Here is a 16,013-nt window from a genome sequence, read left to right on the forward strand (position 1 = left end):
TAACTGCATATTTTTAAAGTAGTATTTTAATTTAGATTTTTAAATTTATTAAAATTCTTATTTAATTATATCATGTCACAGTTTTAACTTACGATTTTCCTCATGACCAAGCAGTTGTCAGTGACTTTAGTGCTAGAGTGTACAGTACAGGGGTATATACATAATGAAAAGGTTCTCTAAGATAAGGTAGTCAGTGTTTTATCTTGGACCATTTGCTAACATTATTAACTAGGATTTTAGGATCAGTTCCTCATTTATTGTAGCCTATTTTAATTTTATTGTATTATATATTGCTTTCTGAGTTATGACTATTCCTGCAGATGTAGGTAAATATACAGTATTTTGTCTCAAAACTTTCATGATTTTAATAGTTTCCTTTTGATTTATAATGTAATCCTCATGACTTTATGAGGTGTTTCACATTGATAATTTTGTAATTTTTAAACAAGTATTTTATTGCATTGGGTGAGTGGAATGATATTTATTTTTTAGTTAATTCATGGACGAGTCATAATTTAGAGCTAATTTTACTTATTTATGTTTATCTCTTTTTTTCCACAGATCAGAAGTTCATGAATTGTATCCTAACAAATTCATCCACCTGGATGAGTCCAGGATCTATGTGATGAACACTCTATTCAATCTCCCAGAGATCTACATGGTTGCCTGCCTTATTGACTTCTTCAGTAACTCTCCGCAGTATGTTAAGTTGACAGAGGGCATCAAGTCTGGAGACCTTTATATGAGCTTCAAAAGCATTTTCCAGGATATTAGGGGAGCCGTTGACTGGGTTCATATGAAGGTATGAGGCAACCTAAGTGTTTCATAGTTTTAGCCCTTTTCCAAGGTTTGTTTGATGCTGTAATCCCCTTTTGTTCCAGTAAAAATAATTCCAAGGAAGTGCTATAAGCTTTCTGGTAATTATATTTATTTCATTTTGTAATGGAGGTTCACTTCTTCCCAGCCACAATCCTACAAGATCTACCTTTCTCCTACAGAATTGCCAGATATACCCACCTCTTGTTTTACGTGGGGGTTACGTTCTTGAAAACCAGCGCCTAATTAGAAAACGTGTAAATTAAACACAATTTTCCCATAAGAATACATGTAAATGGTACAAGTTAGGGGAACCATCATATACCACACAGGGTACGAACAGTGCTCTCACTTAGACCAAGCACGCGGCCAACCTCCGACACACGCTCTCCTCTCTGAAGGTGGGCGATCACATTTAATTTTACGTCCATTGCGATTGTTTTTTGTGCCTTTTTAGCTTTAGGCGCCCTAGAGGAGGCAGATGGACGTTTTCCAAACATGCTCAATGGGGAAAACAGCGTTTAACACTAAAAAGATACTTGATAAACAAACAATGCAAATGAGAGCACAGAGAAAAGGTAGTGCTGGTGTGAACTGAGAAAGCTTGTTGGACGTCGTCACAGTTGTACAGAATACTACTTCATTATCTTCAATATTAGTAGTAATAATCTTTATTATTACTTTATTATAATAATTATTATTAATAATAATAATATTAAAATCGTTGATGTTGATATGACTGCGACTTTATAGTAATAATTTACAAGCACCTCACCAGGCATCACACGCGACTCCACTGCCAGGTGACCAGGCGAATACGTGCGACAAATTTAAATTGTCTTGAACACGTTATTTCAAAAATAGGTGCGCGTAACTTAGCTTTTGGTATTATTTGAACAATCGCGTTATTCCAAAAACGCTTAAATCATACGTGCGTAAAATGCGAGTTACCTGTACTCAGCTGATTCCCGCAGGAAGGGTTATGAATTCTTAATGAAGTCATGTTGAGGCTCGGCCAGTGTTGAGTTATAACTACGTTGATATAATATTTTGTCAGCATAATAAAATAAACCAAGTTGTCCATATGTCTCAGTACATCTACCATATATACAGTACAGTGGTCCCTCGGTTAACGAACACAATTCGTTCCAGAAGGTCGTTCGTAAACCGAAACCATTTTTTCAATGGGATTTTGGGTAATTGGTTCCAGCTCACCAAAAATTACATACAAAGTAAAAATAAATGCAGTAAAGTACACTTACTTTGAGGTGTGTATGTAGATGGCTCCTGGTTGATGATGATGATGATGATGATGATGATGGGAATTAGAAGTGGGGGTGGAGGAGAACGAAGAAGAGAAGGAAGTGGGGGTGGAAGAGAAATCATCCCATGCTTCATGCCGTCATTTCACCCATAAAATTTTAAGTTCACTAGGTGTAATTCAAGATTATTTCCTTTAAATCAACACTGCAACGCACTATATATTGTCAATATGTAAAATAAATTTCAGAATGACCAATAATTGTACTGTAAAAACGTAAAAATAGTTTATGTTCAAGAGAGCCACAAGCAAGATGTTACCTCCACTGACCAGAGATACAAACTGACGCCTTGCTGGGTGAGTCAAGTGGCTGATTGGCGCACCAAAAATTAGTTTCCTGTACTGCAATTATGTAAAATAAGTGTTAAAATGACTAAAAATATTAATATAAAACTTGGAAAATTATTGAATAGTACAACCTTCTTGATATTTACTTAAATGGGAACGAATTTAAGCCCTATAACCGATTACTGTATTGGCGGACTAATATTCCAGCTGGTGAGCAAGCGAAAACATGTTGGCATGATTTCGTGAGAATTTCGTTAACCGAATTGAAGATTCTTATGGAAGGTAATTTGTTAACCGAAATGTCGTTAACCGAGGGATCACTGTACTTGAGTATAGTTCAAGTTTTTATGTTCAAATTTTATGCAGAAAGTAGGGGGTCGAACTATATTTGCATAGTACTGTATTTCTGAGGGGTTAAAATTTATGCATTTCCATTGGTCATTTACAGTGAACAATAATAGCTATCTGGGACGTGCTTGCGGTAGGCTAACCTTACCGGGCTGTGAGGCGTTATGGTTATTTTTCAACTCGTAATTTCGGGTAGATACACGTAACTTTCTTCATTTCTTTTTTTGCTCATATACATGCACACACAATCCTACATACATATTGTGAAGAAGGTAAAGGAAATAATCGTCATAAGGGCAAACACATAAACAAAATAGAAATGTTGGCGAGATATTATACTATGTTTTGTGTTGGCTATGGATTATGTACTGTATGTTCTATGTTGGTGGGCGGGATTACTGTGTGAACTACAGTACAGTATATTGGTAAGTTCTAATTTTGAAGATTTTACTTTTTCTATGGCATCAAATATTTTTTTCATAATATAACAGTAAATAAAACTATGAGAATGCAGTAAATCATTCTAATACAATACAGTATGCCCGTATAATTCGTGGATATTTATTTCGCGGATGACACCTTGGATGTACCCAAGAATGTCTGCGGGTACTTTTAAAGTTGCTGGCATTTTCGCAGCCGGGACAGGGAGTCATTCGTTCTAAAGACAGTAATTTCCTTTACCTGTATTGTATATGTGTCTATACACACACACACAAAACTCAAACAAATGAATAATAAAGTAATATACCCGTTAGCCGGAATCCCTCAAACCTGGAACTCTCCGATAGCCGGAATTGAAATTTTCTCGGAAAATTTCTAAAAAAAATTCCCGATACCCGGGAAATTCCAGGATGGGGGATTTTTTGTCCTAGGTTTGAGAGATGAAAATCAGGCGCATTTTCGGGAGATTCAGATAAAAATTTTCCGTTACCCGGAAATTCCGGGGATGAGGGATTTTTTTCCGGGTTAAAGAGATGGAACTTCAGAGAAAATTTTTTGTTGCCCGGAAAATTCCGGGGATGAGGGATTTTTTCAGGGTGCGAGAGTTGGTGTAATGGGCATTTTCTGGAACTTCCGAGAACATATTTCCGTTGCACGGAAAATTCCTGGGATGAAGGATTTATTTTCCGGCTTTGAGAGAGTTGTCTCGTTACCCAGAAATCTCTCATTCCCGGAAGTGCTCTGCACCAATTGTTCCGGCTAGCGGAGATATCACTGATGGGAAAATCCTCTCACAAATAATTAGAAACAAATGTAGTACAGTATTAAAAATGTTGAGTCTACCCTCAAGTCTACTCCGTACTTTATTAATAACAAAGCACGGAGTAGACTTGAGGATATAACATTTCTAATACTACTTTTGTTTGATTATTTGTGAGAGTATTTTAACATTATTATTTATTTGTACGTACGTGTTTTGTGTGTGTGTGTGTGTGTGTACACACATATATACAATACAGGTAAAAGAAATAATTGTCCTAAGGGCAAACACTTAAAGGGAATATACATTTCTTTGTACACAAGTTAAAATGTAACCCCCCCCCCCCCAGTCAATAAATTTTATTCACAGATTTGGCAATTCACGGCCATTTTGAAAACCTAACCCCTGCGAATTTGAAGGGCTTGCTGTACTCTAATTAATCATCATCATGTCATCACTGTTTTATACTTTGTGGGATAGCAGTGGTTACCTGTTGGTAGCTCTCCAGAAGAACTAAGTGAATTTTATTTGTATATTTATTTCAGTTTATATTATGGAGTCCAAAGTTAACATTTTAAGTTTAATATTGTCATCAACAGGGGAGCCTGAAGAAGAAAACTGTGGAAGGTGTTGATTTATATGTCCACAAGGATGAGCGTCTGCCACTACTCTTGGACAGGATGAGGGACTCGGGAGCCAAGGTCTTCCTCCTCACTAACTCAGAATACTGGTACACAAATGCCATTATGGAATATCTTCTCAGTTTCCCCGACAAGGTAATCACATGAATTAAGGTTACTTGGCAACTTATCTTAACAAGATATGAATTTTCCCTCCACTGGATAATTTCTAGTTACATGTAGTACTTTTGAATTTTTTGGGACTTGCTACCAGTATGTGACCACGAGGGAAAAAAAATAGCCAAATTTTTGGGTACCTTTAGGCCTGAAGATCCATTGGGTTCCCTCCCCTAATAAAACCTAATTTCAGTGGAAAATATAAAACGAGTCTCAATCTAAGGATTCAATAAGTATGGGGCCCATTGGTTAGGTTCCTGTCATAATAAGACTCATTTATAATGGAAAATAAAGATAAAGCTCTATTACAGTAGTAAAGTGTCATAAACCCTTAGTCGGCAGCCATTATAAATGTATGTAAGCTGTAGGAAGAGATGGCGGCCATCATCATTACTGTGTATGTTTCATTTTCTTTGTGTTCCTTTACACTGAATTAACCTCTTCATAATTATTTTTTTTAACGAAACAAAAAATGATTACGGTAAATGAAAAAATATGAAAATGTCAGAAATGTTAAATATTGCGTCTAGGACTAGTGAGGCCCCATCCCTGCATCCCTCTCACTATGCCACTGCCTCTAGGACTAGTGAGGCCCCTTCCCTGCACCCCTCTCACTATGCCACTGCCTCTATACTGTGATGTCTTTTCCCTCCTTTATGTATGTATGTTTGGTTTAGGATGAAATAAATTATATGTGGTGAACTTTAAAAAATAATTGTTTGTTAGTATACTACAATTTTTTTTTTTTACTATAATTGTAAAATCACCTAAATTTCAATACTCTAAGGTTCTATTGTATTGATATTGAAGATATTATTGTTGTTATATATATTTCCTTTACTTCACAGAATGGTGACATAAGAGACTGGAAAACATACTTTGACTTCGTAGGTGTTGATGCGTGCAAGCCAGTATTTTTTCTTGATGGGACAATTATGAGACAAGTAGATGTTGTCACTGGGGCTCTCAAATTAGGTACACATACTGGCAAGTTAAAAATAGGACAAGTGTATTCTGGAGGTATGTGTTTTGCTTTTATTCAGTTTTATCATATTATATTAATTAGCTAGAGTTATTACCCAAGGTGTTTGGGTTTTTATGCTTTAACCCTTTGAGCACTGCCTATGATTTTCCTCCCCAAATTAGTGAAATTTTCACCATTTTTGGGGGGTATTTCCCAAGTGATTGTGATGATGAAGTTTTTATATATGCCATTCAAATTGCCTGAAAATCATAAATACCTAAGCTTAAAAATTATATACTGTATATAGTTTACTGGGAACTTAAATTTTTTGTTTTATTTATTTTTTATGTTTAAAGAAAAACTGGTCAAAATGATAAAAAAAGCATTTAAATTTACAAGCATAGTTCATATAAGTGTAATACAGAATTATAACTGCTTATAAATGAAATACTTGTACAATTGATACATTATGCAGTACAATAGGCCCTCCAAATTCACGGAAATTAGGTTCTCAAAATGGCCGCGGATCATCAAATCTGGGAATAACATTTGCTGACCGGAGGGGGGGGCGGGAGAATTTTTCCAATTATTATTTATTTGTGTGTGTTTTGTGTGTGTGTGTCTACACACACACACACATATTTGCAATACAGGTAAAGGGAATTACTGTCTCTAGAGCGTATGGCCCCCTGTCCCAGCCGCGAAAATGTCGGCAACTGTAAAACTACCAGCGGACATTCTTGGGTACATCCAGGCTGTCAAATCGCGAATAATAGAGAACCGTGAAATAAAAATCCATGAATTTGGTGGGGCCCCTTGTAATCATATACTGTAGACAGTATTAGTTCTGTACTGTATACAGTACAGATATATGAAGTTTGAGTTACAGTAGAACGTCGATTTAAAGCGATTCAAGTTAAGAATATTGATTTAAAGTGACACCCACAATTAAGGACAATGTTTTAATTTAAAGCAAATCTTTCCTATTTTGCGTGAGTCTATCTGACGCATCATATTTAAAAATTGCGCCTAATGTTTCTCTGGGCACGCTACACTGTCCTAAGGGCAAAGCTGTACTGTACATGTACTCAAAATAATGTACTAAAGGATAAAATTTTTGTCTTGTGCAAACTATAGCATGATTATTTTTAAATTAATCACTATCTTATAAGAATTCCAGCAATGTAAATTATATTCTTCCCGGTCACTTCTGTGACATTTTATAAGCAAAAAACCAAAACTCAATCTAAAGGACATAAATAAACAAATAAATACTTCATTAGACTTTCGACCCAACTGTCAAACATGTCACTGTCACTCCCTCCCTCCCTCCCTCCCTCCCTCATCATCTCAGCCAGGGTTTGGTGGTTATAGGCTTACAGTTTTTATCTTATATAATATCACAGACTAAAGTTAGAATATAATTTGCATTGCTAGAATCCATACAAGACAGCGAATAATTTGAATATAAACGTCATATATTTTGCACAAGAGATAAAAATTTTAGCCCTTTGTAATAAAATTAATTAGAACATATCAGTTCAGTGACAATTATAAGAGAAAAACTTAGTCACTCTTTAGGACAGATAAATAAATAAGCACTAGACCTTGGCATCAACTGTCAAACATATCACCTCACCCCCCCATCTTCCCATCAGCTGATCGCTAGTAAACAGACCATTTACCGTCCCATAATTTTAGCTGTGTTGATTTATGAGTGTTTGTTTTAACATAATACCTGTACTACAAAAAACAATGTTTTGTTTATTCTAGGAGATGGGCTGAGGTGCATCTGGGTCTTTTTAGTATTTTGTGTTTCTCTCAAGTACCAAACTGAATTATTCCATTGAAACAACACTTCGATTTAGTGCAAATTCGGTTTAATGCGACCTCTCTTGGAACGTATCTCGTGTTATATCGACGTTCCACTGTATACCACTTTCACCAGAACTGTAAAGCTGATGTCCCTGTATGCTGTACTGGTAGGCTTACTGAGCCTTGGCAGACTAATTAAGTCTTGACGGCAAAAAGTTTTTCTTCCACAGACAAAATTTGATATTGCCCACTACCAAAAACAATTAGATGTAACATTTGTTGAGTTAAGTGCTCGAAGGGTTAAGACCAAAAGTGTGATAGGTGGACAGTGTACAAATATGGCATGCAGGAATACAGTACATTATATCGCGTGTCTTCATTGATGTACAAATCTCCCCAGTTCTGATAGTTGTAATGGTGTGGCGGCCAGAAAAACACATTCCTAGTACAATTCAAACCTAAATTTACAGACCCAAAAATCCAAATTATGTAAAAGTCTTGAAAAAGTAATGGCATAGATGTTAATCTTATAATTAAGTTTGAAGATGGAAAAAGTAAATAGTGGATTACATTATTCTTGAAAATTAGATGATTAGCTCCCAGAATTTTTGTGTGTTGGATGACCAGAAATGACCTCATGACACCTGCTATTATTTGTGTTCTTGGGATTTTGATTTGAGTTTTCAGACTAAGTTGAGGTAAAATAGACAAATAAAATTGGCATTCACTTTTGTAGCTTTGGAAATGCAGTAAAGTACAGGTATAGGAAAATCTTTGTTAATCCAAATTTCTAATCACTGAAAATGTAATAAATCCACAAAAAAATTCACAGCCTCTAACCTTTCATCGGTTATTCAATAATTCAGCCATCATCTGAAAGTGTTAGGGTCATAGAAGCCCACACTTAGCACTGGTGAAAATAGCCCACACTTAGCATTGGTGAAAGTAGCCCACACTTAGCATTGGTGAAAGAAGCCCACACTTAACATTGGTCAAAGTAGCCCACACTTAGCATTGGTCAAAGTACCCCACACTTAGCATTGGTCAAAGAAGCCCACACTTAGCATTGGTCAAAGAAGCCCACACTTAGCATTGGTCAAAGAAGCCCACACTTAGCATTGGTCAAAGAAGCCCACACTTAGCATTGGTCAAAGTACCCCACAGTTAGCATTGGTCAAAATACCCCACACTTAGCATTGGTCAAAGTAGCCCACACTTAGCATTGGTCAAAGTAGCCCACACTTAGCATTGGTCATAGGAGCCCAAAATTATTTGTTTACCAGAAACTAATGGTTATGTTTACTATTTGTTCCTAATAAGTTGTGTGACTAAAACACCATAATGTTAACAGTGAGGGGTATTTATTGATAATAAATATATACAGGTATAAAGGAGTTCTCAATGTAAGACTTATTGCTTACTTCTCCATAAAATCCTCATTGATTTATTCCCATCTTACTATGTCTTCTGTTTTTATTCATTTACTTTAATAAATCTTCCTTTACTCTGGGAATAGGGAATAAGTCTTTCAGTTAGTGTCAGCCCTTCGTTTATATATCTTTCTCCAAGTTTCTGTTTATCAAATATTTTTATATGTCTAGTTTCTCAATTCACATTAACCCAACACAGTACTCGGTGATGGAGAGAGGAGGAGTGTTGGAGGAGGTTGAGGTGCAGAGTAACCACACCACTTACTACAAGTGTCTCGCCTCTGAAGATTGGGGAAAAGCAGAGAGAGGAATTTGGGGAAGGTAGATGGGGAGTGGGTAACAGTTGGGGTACACACCACACCACTGGGTACTGAATATTATATTCAATGCAAAATTATCACTTCATTCTCATATAAGGGGAGATGTACTTGAACATAATTCTCGGGAACAAGTCACTGGTTTTATTTCACGAACCTTCTTACAACAAACATACAACAGATATTCACTGAGAGGATACAATAAGATGGTGATGGAGAAGCCACAGGAATCTTTGCCCAAAGTTCTTTCACTTTCTCTCTTAGGTAAAGATCTGGTAGAATCTCTGTGTAGGATCTGACTGTATCTCTCTGCACATCAGTTTTTATGACACATAGAGGGCTGTCCTAACATATCACTAAGACTTCCTAATCTGTCTGTCATTTCAGTTGGATACTCTCCATATTACTCCCCTTGTGTCCTTATTCTTTTTTATGAATTCTTTCTTTTCTTACTGACCTGTGCAATATGTATTTGTCATGTGACTTAGATGATGATCTCACTCAACTTGTCTCTGTGGCAATGTACTGTTGTTCATCCATATGGTGTTTTGATGTACGGTACTGTACTGTACTTCATGTTTATTTTCCAGGAAGCTGCGATGTCTTCACAGATCTTATTGGAGCTAAAGGGAAGGATGTGTTGTATGTTGGTGACCATATCTTTGGTGATATTTTGAAAAGTAAAAAGATTCGGGGATGGCGCACCTTTTTGATAGTGCCTGAGTTGGTTCAAGAACTCCATGTGTGGACTGAAAAGTGCTCTCTCTTCACCAAACTTCAAAGTTTGGATGTTATGCTGGGAGATCTCTACAAGTTAGTTGATACTAAAGAATGTTTTCAGTGGGATAAAACGATTATAGATTCCAAAAATATATCTTAAATTTTAAATTTTCATTCAGTGTGAAGTCTATTTTCAATCTCAAAATAGAATTATAATTCACATATCTAATGCATGACTTAATTAAATAAAAGAGCTGGACATACAGTGATTACAGTTTAGTTTTACCCTTACTAACCCAAGTTAAGAAAGGATTGTAATACAGTACAGTTGGGTCTTCATTTACGCGGTCAATTGAACCCGCGGAGTACCTCGTAAAACGAGAAACGCGTAAATGAAATAACAGAACATATGGGACTGATTGAAAGAGAGACTGGGCCGACCCCCAAGCTCCACTTTTTCCGACACAATACGTACTTTGTAGTCAAAATAACATCTTAATTTTATGACGGTATGCACACACAATTAATAATTAAGAGAAATATCAATAATATTAGGTTTTTTAACACTTACATAAATAGAAAGATGGCTGGGCACACAGGGATGGGGGGTTGGTTCCGAGGCAGAGGGCAGATTATTGGCCCTCACCTGTATCACTATCCACCACAGAGACTTGCAGGGCCTCTTTGTCAAACCCCTCAAAGTCCATATAAGTCCATATCCTCACTATCACTGACTTGGGCCGGCTGTGGTGGGTGGCGGGTGAAGAACTCGGTAATGTTTTGATGACTGGGCGACCTTGTGCGCACCCTGCCCGCGCCGCTTCCCGCGTAAATCAAGCATTTCAATTCTGGCAAGGCACCGCGTAAATGACAAACCGCGTAAACCAATACCGCGTAAATCCAGACTCAACTGTACAGTACTCTTAGGATAATACTGTAATTGTACAATGTGTCTGTCAGTTACTCATAATGCAATATGGTTAAATAATACTATATATACAGGTCCTGTATTATCCCTCATTTAACATTCATTCATTTAGCAATATTTTGGTTTTGTGATATTAAATTTTTAACCCTTTCTTGTTTAACGTTGGAGCATGATGCAATCTCTTGGAACTCCTGGAAAATTCATTTCCATTCCTGGAAGAGAGAGGTTTTCTCAGAAATGTGTATGATTCCATCCTTGGATCCTTACTCCCATGCCCAGAATGGAGAAATTTTTCTCAGAAGGCTAAACAGAATTTTCCCAGATATTGGAGAGTTCCAGGTTTCGAAGATTCCGGCAAACATGGAGATTACTGGACAGTATATCGGCAGCATCTGTGTTTCATGGTCATTTTCCATGATTACGTGTTTTTTTCTTTGTTTTGTATGCTTGTCTGGGCAATTTATTTAACTTTTTTTATTACATTGTTTGAACTATTAAAGTTATTTTTATTATTGTTATTTTAATGTTTTATGGTCATAATTTTGTTTTATTAGGTAATTTTTATTTTAATGTCACAAACCTGGTATAAAAGAGTCTGGTTTAATACAGAATACTGTAGTTGTTCATGTTATGTGATACTGACTTATGCAAACTTTTAGGTTACTAATTTCTGAAAATGGCCAAATTATGACATAGCAAATATGGAGGATATATTGTGTTTGGATATCTATTACCCAGAAAGTCTAGTTATCCATTTTATCCTTGAGAAGTCTTATTTGGACAAAAACATCCACATCATGAATGTGGAAGTTCATGATTCAGCTATCAGATGGAGTCTTTACTGTTTTAATTCAGTTAGTGCTAATGAAACCAGTGTTTTACTTGCCTCCAGCCTCACACTTGGATCATATCTTCTGAAATTCAGTAATTCCCATCACATTATTGGACAAAAACATGAGCATTGCTTCAAAAAGCTCCTGGGGAAGAAGAGAATGCATAAGGTATAGTACTCAGAATGGAACAAATATTAGACATAATGGATCAAGCTTAGTATGTCTAGAATATAGATTCATTGTAAGTTTAATACTTGGAAAGTCAACTGCAGGTGATATTACAAAAAGATGATACGCTTAAGTTGTGTTTTGCTTGTGAAAATGGTAAGGGCATTAAGCTACGGTATTTTCTTCAAGTAAAATTTTATCCAAATTTGATCATTTCTGTATGCTGCTGTATGTTGGGACCATACTTTTATCCAGACTTTTTTATTATCCTGATATCTCCAGGCCTCAAGATTTTTGGATGTTATGTTGATGACTGTACAGGATCCCCCTATTTATGATAGTGTTACCTTCCTGAAAAACCCAACGCAGATCAAAATATCTTGAATGGGGATCATTATAACATGGGGTTCAATAGGATATGTTCCCAGCCAGTCCGGCACCCACTTGTATCGCCGAAAAAAAAAAAACTAGTACTATACCTACAACAAAATTTAACAACACTCACCACATGTCGCTTCACAAGATCAAGCTTCACCTCCAGAGACACGGTTTTGCTGGGTGCTTTGGCCTTCCCAGACATTTACGAAGTTACACTGCTCACTTAACAGTCATAAAGCAGAGAGAAAGCACTTGTCACAAAAACAGCGAACGATGATAATGTTAATGCAGCTGACTGCTCACATCATGTTCACAACAACAGAGGCAAAGCACTTTACAATCACAAAAAAAAATTGCAAAAATTACTTCACAGTTACCAAAACAGAGTTATAATGTGAATGTTAGTGATGTCCTCTCACTGTAAGGTAAAAAAAAAAAAAAAAGTAACAACACCGATACTGACTGATAATTGTTAAGCTACACAATGATGGCCATGTGAGATCACAATGGAACAAAGCTTAGTACTGTAGTGCATCAGGTGGCCTCATGGCCACCCAAAATCGTATACAGGGAGATGGCAAATCAGGTGATACCTGAACAGATATGTGTTAGATTCTTTGTGTTGTCACTTATGCTTGATTTCTTCTTTACATGAACTCTTTACGGATGTTTAGGGTGCAATGGATACAGTGCTAGCCTCCTGTCCTAAGGGTACTGTAATTGGTTCAATCCATACCATCATTTCAGCCCCAATTGTTGGTAACCTTGTTCTCTGCCACCACAGCTCCCCCAACTGTTGGCATCCTTGCTTCCTGCAACCATATTTTCCCAATTTATTCGCTCTTGGTTCCTGCCGTCAATATTATTTTACAAGGATGTTTTTATTTCTTTTCTAGAAACTTGGACTCGAGCACATATGAGAGACCAGATTTAACTAAAGTTAGAGGAGCCATCAAAGAAGTTACACATGAAATGGATCTGAGTTATGGTATGCTTGGATCAGTCTTCAGGTCTGGCTCTAGACAAACTCACTTCTCTACACAAGTGAGTTTTATTTTATGAAATTTGTAATTAGATAAGTGAAAGTATTATATTGTTTTCAATACCTGTTGGTTTGTAGAATTTACCAAATATGAAGCTTATAATATATACAATTATGAAATGATCATTTATAATATTAAAATGCTGTGAAGAAAGTGTACCATGAAACAAAATAGAAAACAGTATGCTGTATTGAGTTCATGTAAGTTTGAAGAAATAATAAGGATGTACTTGAGGTGAATTATGTGTACCTGTAAGTATAAGGTAAAATGAAACTTAAGGTTAAGAACAACTTACTGCTTCCCTCTGTCACCTTAGTGTACTGCTAATTATAGGTGAATATATTAAATTTTTACTTTGTGGATATATAGGTAGGACATTGTTCTAGACATCATATAATTTATATGTATGGTATCTTGCTCCACAGGTGTCAAGATATGCTGATGTATATGCATCTACTCTTCTAAACCTGATATACTATCCCTTCAGTTATATGTTCCGTGCCCCTGCCATGCTGGTTAGTTTATTGTACAGTGTAACTAGTCTTAAAATGTTTAACTTAAATCGAAGATGGTAAGTAAAAGAAGTTTATTAAGGAAGAATATTTGTATTGATGCAAATCTGTTTGGGTGTGTGAAATTAATGATGTGGTATAAGAGTACGTATTGGGTTTTAAGGGCAGTACACCTGTTTTGAATCTACAATGTATTCTTAGTGATAAAAGAATGCTGTGGACAATTGTTCCCAGAAAACAAATACCGTACTGCCAAGATGTCTCGGCTCACTGGTTAGCCAAGTTGAGTCATCATGTCATTGACTGATGTGATAATTGGAACCTTCCCTAATTCCTCAAGTCCTAACTCATTTAAAAAATTGTGGTAAATGTGAAAAGTTGTGAATAAATGCATTAGACTACCCACGCAGATATAACTTTTGTTTTATAATGCTAGATACTGAAATTCTGTAATATAGTAGCTACTAAAACAATCATTTCTGTGACATTTTATATTTCATTGTTTCATTACAGATGCCCCATGAATCAACAGTGGCACATGAACAACGATTCCAAGTTGGGGATGGTCCAGTTTCAACTCGTTCAAGAGCATCTAGTATTCAAGGTGACAATGTAGATCATATACAATCCAAGAGGTCAAAGATTAGGGTAAGTAATCACTTGCAACTTACAAGAAGGAAATAATGAACCCCATTGACAAATGGAATTTATTTCCTGTTCCTAAAATCTCTCTATATCTGCAACACCAGAGGGGCTGAATTACCAGTTTTGTAAGAATCATTTAAAGTTCCATAATAATAGGAATGTTTCATCAGCCCCACTTTATCTAGTTACTATAAATTTTTCAGAAGAGTTACATGCAAAGAAAAATGTGATTTGAAACTTGAACAATAACTGGCGTAGTGTGGAAATTGTAAATACAGCTCCTCCATGACTTACGACGGGGTTTGGGACCCAAATCCAGGTCGTAAGTCGAAAATGCTTAAATAATACATAGAGAATCTAAAATGGGGGTGTCTTTTTCTAATCAGCACCACAAAACTCTCACTTTTAAGCTTGCCAGCCATTTTAAAGTGAATTACAAACGAAAATTTTGTCTGTGTACTGACGTTGGGACTCGAAAATACATAATTTGACAAAATTTTGGTACGACTGAGGCAGGTCATAAGTGCGGATGGTCGTAAGTCGAGTAGGTCATAAGTCGGGGAGGAGCTGTACAGTATAGTGTGGTTGAACCTATCTAGTCTGTTATTTTGTGGTCCAGAAATTTTTAGGAATGCTGATTCACCTCCTGTGGTCCAGTGTGATTAGGTCAGTTCTTGGCCGCCTTGTAGCACTGTAGTATCATCTCCAGTCTCACTTCTACCATATTGTTTGCTTTAGTCAAATATCTCCTGGCTTTGCGTTCATTCTTGGGCACATCACTGGAGTTTAATCCCTGTATTATGGCTTCAAATCATCCAGTAAGAAGTACAAATACTGTACAGGTGCTCCTCTACTTAAAAACGTTCAACTTACAAACTTTCAGAGATACAAATATCATCACTGAGAGGGTTTCCTGCCAAAACAGGTGTTTAATGTGGATGAGACTGGATTATTTTGAAGAAAATTCTAGATAGAACAAACATTACCTAAGAGGAGAGGAGTAAGCCAAGTTTTAAGGGTGTATTAAGCGGTATATCTGTACTAAATATCCATAATCTTTTAATTTTTTACAATATATTTGGTATCTACAAGCATAAAGTTGGACTTACAAACAAGCCTCAGGAACGTAACTCGTTCGTAAGTAGAGGAGCACCTGTAGTGCCAAAGTAAGCATAATAGCCTGTCCATTCAAGATAAGGTGGAAAGCCAGTGCAAATATAATTAGCCAGTTGGCAGAGATTTTTTCAAGAAGTTGAAGGATAATTCAAGGCAGTAGTGCAGTAGTTGTTGTTGTGCACTTGTAATCACAACACTCATGATCTGTTTTCTTAGACAAATTTTATGTTCTTGCAGCTGTGCCTCTATCTACACCCATTGAACAAATAATAGAAAATATCAGAACTGGTGTTATACTGTATGTCAAAAGTCACTTAGAGTAAAGTTTTTGAGATTGCTTTAAAAAAAATTTAAGCAAAATAACAAAAACTGA

The 16,013-nt window shown here is 36.3% G+C and overlaps 1 protein-coding gene across 3 annotated transcripts in view; it reads left to right on the forward strand.

Moving 5' to 3' along the window:
• LOC121855458 (cytosolic purine 5'-nucleotidase-like) overlaps positions 1–16,013 on the forward strand; it is a 73,249-nt gene that overhangs the window by 44,704 nt on the left and 12,532 nt on the right. For all 3 annotated transcript variants that reach the window (XM_042350397.1, XM_042350396.1, XM_042350394.1), the window contains 7 exons: positions 562–802; positions 4,574–4,750; positions 5,620–5,791; positions 9,888–10,110; positions 13,221–13,368; positions 13,793–13,882; positions 14,393–14,527. In XM_042350397.1, the coding sequence (XP_042206331.1) occupies positions 562–802; positions 4,574–4,750; positions 5,620–5,791; positions 9,888–10,110; positions 13,221–13,368; positions 13,793–13,882; positions 14,393–14,527 (1,186 nt within the window). The remainder of the gene's footprint in view (positions 1–561; positions 803–4,573; positions 4,751–5,619; positions 5,792–9,887; positions 10,111–13,220; positions 13,369–13,792; positions 13,883–14,392; positions 14,528–16,013) is intronic.

This window comes from Homarus americanus, unplaced genomic scaffold (genome assembly GCF_018991925.1).
Source record: "Homarus americanus isolate GMGI-L3 unplaced genomic scaffold, GMGI_Hamer_2.0 scaffold48406, whole genome shotgun sequence".
Classification (NCBI taxonomy): Eukaryota; Metazoa; Arthropoda; class Malacostraca; order Decapoda; family Nephropidae; genus Homarus; species Homarus americanus.